The 9,940-nt window shown below is 49.7% G+C and overlaps 1 protein-coding gene across 1 annotated transcript in view; it reads right to left on the bottom strand.

Annotated features, from left to right (window-relative positions):
- The window catches only part of LOC143280767 (epoxide hydrolase 1-like), a 12,860-nt gene extending 5,114 nt beyond the window's left edge, over positions 1-7,746 (bottom strand). The window contains exons 1-4 of the mRNA XM_076585440.1: positions 6,891-7,746; positions 5,912-6,036; positions 3,659-3,771; positions 447-615 (exon numbers count right to left, since the gene is read on the bottom strand). Of these exons, the coding sequence (XP_076441555.1) occupies positions 447-615; positions 3,659-3,771; positions 5,912-6,036; positions 6,891-7,082 (599 nt within the window). The 5' untranslated portion in view covers positions 7,083-7,746. The remainder of the gene's footprint in view (positions 1-446; positions 616-3,658; positions 3,772-5,911; positions 6,037-6,890) is intronic.
- Between the last annotated feature and the right edge of the window lie 2,194 nt (positions 7,747-9,940).

Genomic DNA, 9,940 nt, shown 5'->3' with positions numbered 1-9,940 from the left:
TGAATGTATCATTCGAAATATCATTAAACCAAGAAGAGTGTAACATGCAAACAGATGGGCAGACTACACTCTCTCTCCCTCTCTCTCCTCTCACACACACAGACCCTCCAGCTTATGATAAGTTTTGCAATTTGTGTTCGCAAAATTAAAACGTCTTGGGCGTCAACACATTCAACATAACACGTGCATGTATGAAATTAATATTTTGATTATGCTCTTGTGACATGTCTACCCATTCACTGTGACCCCCCTGGTTCATTAATACATTTTTTGATTGTCACTGTCATTGTCATTGTCACTGTCATTGTCACCCTCACCCTCCACTGAACATGAGAATTTAAACCATGTAAATCTGCTCTGCACATGCCGCTGAAGGGACACACACACACACACACACGCACACACACGCACATACACAAACGTGCGAGCGTACACCCTCCACTGACCATGAGCGTTTAAACTGGCTGAAGCTGCTCTGCAGGTGCCGCTGGAAGGAGCGGATGTCGGGGCAGTTGAGGACGACCAGATGAGACACCAGCTCCGGGTACCTGTCGGCCAGCGCCCACGAGATGGCGCCGCCCCAGTCGTGCCCCACCAACACACACCGCTTGTAACCTACAGGTACCAACACACACCGCTTGTAACCTACAGGTACTGACACACACCGCTTGTAACCTACAGGTACCAACACACACCGCTTGTAACCTACAGGTACCAACACACACCGCTTGTAACCTACGGGTACCAACAGGTACCAACGAACACCGCTTGTAACCTACAGGTACCGACACACACTGCTTGTAACCTTTAAGTACCAACACACACCGCTTGTAACCTACAGGTACTGACACACTGCTTGTAACCTTCAGGTACCAACACACACCGCTTGTAACCTTCAGGTACCCCCACACACTGCTTGTAACCTACAGGTACCAACACACCACTTGTAACCTACAGGTACCAACACACCGCTTGTACCCTTCAGGTACCAACACACACCGCTTGTAACCTACAGGTACCAACACACCGCTTGTAACCTACAGGTACCAACACACACCGCTTGTAACCTACAGGTACCAACACACACCGCTTGTAACCTTCAGGTACCAACACACACCGCTTGTAACCTACAGGTACCAACACACACCGCTTGTAACCTACAGGTACCAACACACACCGCTTGTAACCTTCAGGTACCAACACACACCGCTTGTAACCTACAGGTACCAACACACACCACTTGTAACCTAGACACACCGCTTGTAACCTACAGGTACCAACACACCACTTGTAACCTACAGGTACCAACACACCGCTTGTAACCTACAGGTACCAACACACACCGCTTGTAACCTACAGGTACCAACACACACCGCTTGTAACTTTCAGGTACACACACCGCTTGTAAGCCACAGGTACTAACACACACCGCTTGTAATCTTCAGGTACCAACACACACTGCTTGTAACCTACAGGTACCAACACACACCGCTTGTAACCTACAGGTACCAACACACACCGCTTGTAACCTTCAGGTACCAACACACACCGCTTGTAACCTTCAGGTACCAACACACACCGCTTGTAACCTTCAGGTACCAACACACAACACACACTGTCACCTTCAGGTACCAACACACACCGCTTGTAACCTACAGGTACCAACACACACCGCTTGTAACCTTGAGCTGCTGCTGCTGCTGCTGCTGTTGCTACTGCTGCTACTACTACTACTACAACAACTACTGCTGCTAATTTTTGTTTGTGCTCGAGTGTTTGGCTGGATGACTGTACAGGGCTATGCAAGTAAGTTTTTCTTTTTCATTTTGTTGTTTAAATGCACGTTTTTAAACGTCGGTATTAACATTGTACAAATCATTATTACTGCTATAAAAATTATACAGTAATCATACGGCACAAACTCCCCATAAAGTGCCTCTTTCTGCTCCCCCACCACCCCGTTATCTTCAGTCCGTCATAAAATATCTACAATCCTTACCTATGCAGCCACATCAGGCGCACTCACTCTCCGTATGCAGTGTTCATCATGCTCTTTCTTCCTCTCAGTCATCTCGCTTAATAAGTCTGTCCCTCTTAACCCAGCAAGTACTGACTAAAAGCTATCATATAACACCCACGTGGTCTTCGCTGTCCACCAACACACACTGGCTGATGTGCAAAGGGCGAAGTAAAGGAATCAGTTGGATCTGACTTCATTTTGCAAACAGCCATCCTTCTTCCCATCAGACCCCTCTTTACACCACCGTGCAGCCCAGTCACAGGAAGGGGTGGGTGAGGGGAGAAGGGGAGGGTAGGGGGGCAGGACAGGAGGGGCACGGGGGATGGGGGACAGGAGAGGGGGGGCAGGAGAGGGGGGGGGGGGCAGGAGAGGAGGAGAGGGGGGCAGGAGAGGAGGGTGGGGGGGGGGCAGGAGAGGAGGCTGGGGGGCAGGAGAGGAGGGTGGGGGGCAGGAGAGGAGGGTGGGGCAGGAGAGGAGGGTGGGGGGGCAGGAGAGGAGGCTGGGGGGCAGGAGAGGAGGGTGGGGGGGCAGGAGAGGAGGAGAGGGGGGCAGGAGAGGAGGGTGGGGGGCAGGAGAGGAAGGGGGGCAGGAGAGGAGGGTGGGGGGCAGGAGAGGAGGGAGGGCAGGAGAGGAGGGTGGGGGGCAGGAGAGGAAGGGGGGCAGGAGAGGAGGGTGGGGGGCAGGAGAGGAAGGGGGGCAGGAGGGTGGGGGGCAGGAGAGGAGGGTGGGGGGGCAGGAGAGGAAGGGGGGCAGGAGAGGAGGCTGGGGGGCAGGAGAGGAAGGGGGGCAGGAGAGGAGGGTGGGGGGCAGGAGAGGAGGGAGGGCAGGAGAGGAGGGTGGGGGGCAGGAGAGGACGGTGGGGGGCAGGAGAGGAGGGTGGGGGGCAGGAGAGGAAGGGGGGCAGGAGAGGAGGGTGGGGGGCAGGAGAGGAGGGTGGGGGGGCAGGAGAGGAGGGTGGGGGGCAGGAGAGGAAGGGGGGCAGGAGAGGAGGGTGGGGGGCAGGAGAGGAGGGGAGGGGGGCAGGAGATGAGGGGAGGGGGGCAGGAGAGGAGGGTGGGGGGCAGGAGAGGAGGGTGGGGGGCAGGAGAGGAGGGGAGGGGGGCAGGAGAGGAGGGTGGAGGGCAGGAGAGGAGGGTAGGGGGGAGAGGAGGGTGGGGGGCAGGAGAGGAGGGGAGGGGGGAGAGGAGGGTGGGGGCAGGAGAGGAGGGGGGGGCAGGAGAGGAGGGTGGGGGGCAGGAGAGGAGGGGGGGCAGGAGAGGAGGGGGGGGGGGCAGGAGAGGAAGGGGGGCAGGAGAGGAGGGGGGGGCAGGAGAGGAGGTTGGGAGGCAGGAGAGGAGGGGGGGCAGGAGAGGAGGAGGGGCAGGAGAGGAGGGTGGGGGGCAGGAGAGGAGGGGAGGGGGGAGAGGAGGGTGGAGGGCAGGAGAGGAGGGTAGGGGGGAGAGGAGGGTGGGGGGCAGGAGAGGAGGGGAGCGGGGAGAGGAGGGTGGGGGGCAGGAGAGGAGGGGAGGGGGGAGAGGAGGGTGGGGGGCAGGAGAGGAGGGGAGGGGGGGAGAGGAGGGTGGGGGGCAGGAGAGGAGGGGCAGGGGCACGGGGGGCCAGGGTTGGGGGTGGAGAAAGGAAGGGAGACAATCAAGTTACCGAGCACAGTGATGAACTGCCTGACGTCCTCCACCAGCAGAGGCAGGGCGTAGCTGGCGATGCCTGGAGGTTTGTCCGTTTCACCGTAACCCCTCAGGTCCACCGCCACCACTCTGTGCAGTAATCATCATGTTCACTTCACTTCAGTTGCTCAAGGAGGCGCCACTGCATTCGGATAAACCCATAAACGCTGCACCAAAATCTGCCAAGCAGATGCCTGACCAGCAGCATAACCCAACGCGCTTCGTCAAGCCTCGAGGGAAGATAAAGTAAAATAAAATAAAATAAAATGAAGAGAAAGTAAAATAAAATAAAATAATCAGATTAGAAATGGAAAAAAATATAGATAAAGTAATATGAATAATGATAATGACATAACATGACACAACATGATATAGTATGATACTGAGTAGAACAGAACATAATAATTATTGAGAATGATGATGATAATAACTAGTATTTATACAGTGCTGCATCTTGACCAGCGACACAGCAAAGCGCTTACCTACCAGTCCGTTCACACGCACGTAAATATTTACATGTCTCATTCACAGGGATGAAACGTGGGGGCACTGCATTGGAAACAGGTTTTCAGGCCGAACACGCGCACGCATGCATGCACACACACACACACAGAGTAAAAAATGGTTATCAAGATCTGGAATAATCGAGAGAGACCGAGTAAAGGGGGGGGGGGGGGGGGAGAAAGAGAAAAGAGGCACAGAGAGAGTAAATGAAGAGAGAGAGAGAGAGAGAGAGAGAGAGAGAGAGAGAGAGAGAGATCAGTATCAGTAGCTCAAGGAGGCGTCACTGCGTTCGGTCAAATCCATATACGCTACACCACATCTGCCAAGCAGATGCCTGACCAGCAGCGTAACCCAACGCGCTTAGTCAGGCCTTGAGAAAAAATAAAAATAAAAATAAAATAAAACAAAATAAAATAAAATAAAAATAAATAAAAACCCAACGTACTGATCAGGCCTTACACAAAAGGAAAAAGATAAATCAGTACTGAAAGAAAGAACGAAGGAAAGAAAGAAAGAAAGAGTGAGAAAGAAAGAAAAAACCAACAAAAAACACCACCACCTTGTCAAAAAAATGAAGATGACAGTCTGGAAGACTTGATTTCTTCTTACACAAGCATATAAACACTACCTTCAATAAATCTGCTAATCTTATGCTATTACAAACAAACAAAAGCAGCACGCAATTTTAAAAACAACAAATCTAACACACCTGAGATCAATGAAAGCCAACAAAATTTAGAAGTACAAAAACTTGTAAAGATAAGAAAAAACACATTTTTAATGCCTGTAATGCACAGAAATTTGGCTCAAGTATTCATATACTAAACACAAAGCACAATCAATATAAACAATCAAACAATACATAAGCTAAAAAAACCAAAAAACAATCACAAAAAAATTAATACAACATTTCAATAAATAGTTAACAGAGATTAAAAAAATAATAAATATAAAACACACATAAAAAACAACAACAAAAAAAACCCCCTGAAAAACAAAGAATGGAAAGACAGCACTGTCTCTCTCTATCTCTGTCTAGGTCTCTATCTCTCTGTCTAAGTCTCTATCTGTCTCTCTGTCAGAGAGAGAGACAGAGACAGAGAGAGTGAGAGAGACAGAGAGAGAGAGAGAGACAAAGACACACACACACACACAGAAAGAGAGAAAGAGAAAGGGAGAGACAGGGGGAGAGAAAGAGAGAGACAGAGACAGATAGAGATCTGGACAGAGAGATAGAGACACAGAGAGAGACACAGATAGAGACACAGAGAGAGAGAGACACAGAGAGGCAGAGACAGACAGAGAGACAGAGAGGTTGTAACATCCTGACGGCAGTAAAAAAAAAAAAAAAAAAAAAAAACTAATAAAAAAAAAGGGGGGGGGGGGGGGAGACTTTAAAATCTGATCCATACACATGTGACTGAAATTCAAAAATCCTAAATGCACACACACATACATGATACATTTACACATGTAACACACTGATGTGTAAACCGAAATGCACATACACACAAAAGAACACGACTGATCTTGTCTTGATATTTAATTTAAACGACAGATGAATAATCAATAATAAAACCCAAAAAAAATCAAAGGTCTTGACCAGTATGTCTGTTCATCATTGAATTCCTTCAACTGGTTCCTGCACAAACAAACCAATTAATAATTAAAATGAACACACACACACACACACACACACAAAGAAAAAAAAATCAAAGGCTGTGACCTGTATTCATCGTTGAAGTCTTTTAGCTGGTTTCTCCAAGAGTACCAGAATTCAGGAAACCCATGTAGCAACAGCATCAGCGGCTTATTCTGAGCACCGTTACTCACATAATGCATCCGAATTTTCTGGAAACAAAGGACGGAAGAGTTAGATCATACCGGTTTCAAGTTCTAACAGTAAATCTATAACCAATAATACTTTTAAAATTTCAGTTTATGGAGGTAAATGACATAATGGAGTAAGTGAACATGGCTCCGTTGGATGAACAACAACAAAACCCTTTCCTTATATCTTTAGTTGCCAACGGTTTCCCCGTGTGTGTGTGTGTGTGTGTGTGTGTGTGTGTGTGTGTGTGTGTGTGTGTAAATAAAACTCAATGCAGAAGCCTTAGTTTTAATTTAATCTACAGCATGCACTGGCTAAATTAACACGAGACATGCAACAGTCTCGGCGAGCACAATGGACTTTGGCGCCACGGCAATGGGCCGATATCCAAAAAAAATGATACCTCACAGTTACACTAGGTTACTTCCCTTGTTACGGCTTCAGACGATCGTCACCCCAGCATGATGGACTGAATGTGCAGTCGACTATCTTTCAATATCATTTAACTCGGAGCACATGATAAACAAATATTTGATTTACACACCACTGATTCACAACAATCTACCTTCTTTTTTTTTTCATCCAAATTAAATGTTTGCTTACTTATCCTGGATCTAAACTTTTACGCAAGGGAAGTAACCCCATAATAATGCACACACAAAATTAGCGGACGAAGAAGAAGAAAAATCCTCATTCAACCTGCTAAGCGCAGGCCACTAAGTTTATGCGGAAAAGCGCACTGAAAGAGGTCAATTAAACACGCTGAAAAAAACAAACCAAATAAACAAACAAAAAAACTGTCACAGTGATTGCGATTCGATCTCGAAAAGAAAAAAAACAAACAAAACAGATCACAAAATGTACTGACACTTACCTCCAGATAAACATAGCCGTGCTGGCCCAGGTTTCCGTCCAGCAGACACCCTGGAGGCGTGGTTCGGTCCTTTTTCACCAAAGCGTCAGGCCGCCTGACTATTCGCACCAACAGTTTTACCGCTGCCACCAAGCCATACAAACAACCCAACGTCAACACTACGGCACGAACGATCACACCTCGAAGCGACATGTCTGTTTGCTGCCCCTTCGCTGCGTAGATTCACTTGTCACTGAAGGTTTCTGTGCTACGGAACTAAAGGGCTAGCTTTCCACTTTTCTCGAGAAATCCGGGTCACAAGCAAGCCAGTGTACACACTCACGAAGGTGGGCCAACAAAACGGATCTGACTAAGCCGGTCTGTTCAGTTGTTGTCAGTCGAAACCCCGTAAAGTCGTAACAAAGGTTGCTTTCTGTACGTCTACTCTCTCCACTGCTCAGCGCTGATCACGTCTCGGCTCGCGTTGTTGTGATAACGAGCTGTGCCCAGTAGTCAGTTTGAACCCGCTATCAGTTTTCGTTTGCTGTGGCCTTTGTGCTGCTGTAGCGCAGTGCTTTTTGCGTGTTATCTAAAAATATCTGTTGAGAAGCATAGCGGGTCAGTCTGTCCGCGTTATGCCTACACGTGTCATTCCACGTTAATTCTTGTGTATCTACCCCAACCCACGCCCTCACTACCAGCAACGCTTTGCGTGTTCAGTCATCTCATACCAAGTGAAGATGAAAAGGTGGTTGGAGGCGTGTCTATACCGTTTGATTGCAGCCTATTATGTTTGGTCTTTTCTCCTTCAGTTCATACTGTCAGTAAGTCCTGTATGACGTGACACCCCTCCCTCAGTTCATCCTGTCAGTAAGTCCTGTATGACGTGACACCCCTCCCACCCCTCCCTCAGTTCATCCTGTCAATAAGTCCTGTATGACGTGACACCCCTCCCTCAGTTCATCCTGTCAGTAAGTCCTGTATGACGTGACACCCCTCCCACCCCTCCCACAATTCATACTGTCAGTAAGTCCTGTATGACGTGACACCCCTCCCACCCCTCCCTCAGTTCATACCGTCAGTAAGTCCTGTATGACGTGACACCCCTCCCACAGTTGATCCTGTCAGTAAGTCCTGTATGACGTGACACCCCTCCCACAGTTGATCCTGTCAGTAAGTCCTGTATGACGTGACACCCCTCCCACCCCTCCCTCAGTTCATACTGTCAGTAAGTCCTGTATGACGTGACACCCCTCCCACACCTCCTTCAGTTCATACTGTCAGTAAGTCCTGTATGACGTGACACCCCTCCCACACCTCCTTCAGTTCATACTGTCAGTAAGTCCTGTATGACGTGACACCCCTCCCACCCCTCCCACAGTTCATACTGTCAGTAAGTCCTGTATGACGTGACACCCCTCCCACCCCTCCCTCAGTTCATACCGTCAGTAAGTCCTGTATGACGTGACACCCCTCCCACAGTTGATCCTGTCAGTAAGTCCTGTATGACGTGACACCCCTCCCACACCTCCTTCAGTTCATACTGTCAATAAGTCCTGTATGACGTGACACCCCTCCCACCCCTCCCACAGTTGATCCTGTCAGTAAGTCCTGTATGACGTGACACCCCTCCCACCCCTCCTTCAGTTCATCCTGTCAGTAAGTCCTGTATGACGTGACACCCCTCCCCCTCCTCCCTCAGTTCATACTGTCAGTAAGTCCTGTATGACGTGACACCCCTCCCCCTCCTCCCTCAGTTCATACTGTCAGTAAGTCCTGTATGACGTGACACCCCTCCTTCAGTTCATACTGTCAGTAAGTCCTGTATGACGTGACACCCCTCCCTCAGTTCATACTGTCAGTAAGTCCTGTATGACGTGACACCCCTCCCCCCCCCCTCCCTCAGTTCATACTGTCAGTAAGTCCTGTATGACGTGACACCCCTCCCTCAGTTCATACTGTCAGTAAGTCCTGTATGACGTGACACCCCTCCCACCCCTCCCTCAGTTCATACTGTCAGTAAGTCCTGTATGACGTGACACCCCTCCCCCCCCTCCTTCAGTTCATCCTGTCAGTAAGTCCTGTATGACGTGACACCCCTCCCACCCCTCCCTCAGTTCATACTGTCAGTAAGTCCTGTATGACGTGACACCCCTCCTTCAGTTCATACTGTCAGTAAGTCCTGTATGACGTGACACCCCTCCCACCCCTCCCTCAGTTCATCCTGTCAGTAAGTCCTGTATGACGTGACACCCCTCCTTCAGTTCATACTGTCAGTAAGTCCTGTATGACGTGACACCCCTCCCACCCCTCCTTCAGTTCATCCTGTCAGTAAGTCCTGTATGACGTGACACCCCTCCTTCAGTTCATCCTGTCAGTAAGTCCTGTATGACGTGACACCCCTCCTTCAGTTCATCCTGTCAGTAAGTCCTGTATGACGTGACACCCCTCCCCCCCCTCCCTCAGTTCATCCTGTCAGTAAGTCCTGTATGAATCACACCCCTCCCACCCCTCCCTCAGTTCATCCTGTCAGTAAGTCCTGTATGACGTCACACCCCTCCCACAGTTGATACTGTCAGTAAGTCCTGTATGACGTGACACCCCTCCCTCAGTTCATCCTGTCAGTAAGTCCTGTATGACGTGACACCCCTCCCACCCCTCCCTCAGTTCATACTGTCAGTAAGTCCTGTATGACGTGACACCCCTCCTTCAGTTCATACTGTCAGTAAGTCCTGTATGACGTGACACCCCTCCCCCCCCCTCCCTCAGTTCATACTGTCAGTAAGTCCTGTATGACGTGACACCCCTCCCTCAGTTCATCCTGTCAATAAGTCCTGTATGACGTGACACCCCTCCCTCAGTTCATCCTGTCAGTAAGTCCTGTATGACGTGACACCCCTCCCTCAGTTCATCCTGTCAGTAAGTCCTGTATGACGTGACACCCCTCCCTCAGTTCATCCTGTCAGTAAGTCCTGTATGACGTGACACCCCTCCCACCCCTCCCTCAGTTCATACTGTCAGTAAGTCCTGTATGACGTGACACCCCTCCCACCCCTCCTTCAGTTCATACT

This window comes from Babylonia areolata, chromosome 4 (assembly GCF_041734735.1).
Source record: "Babylonia areolata isolate BAREFJ2019XMU chromosome 4, ASM4173473v1, whole genome shotgun sequence".
Lineage (NCBI taxonomy): Eukaryota > Metazoa > Mollusca > Gastropoda > Neogastropoda > Buccinidae > Babylonia > Babylonia areolata.
The sequence above is the reverse complement of the archived record's forward strand: the minus strand, read 5'-3'. Positions and strand labels throughout refer to the sequence as shown.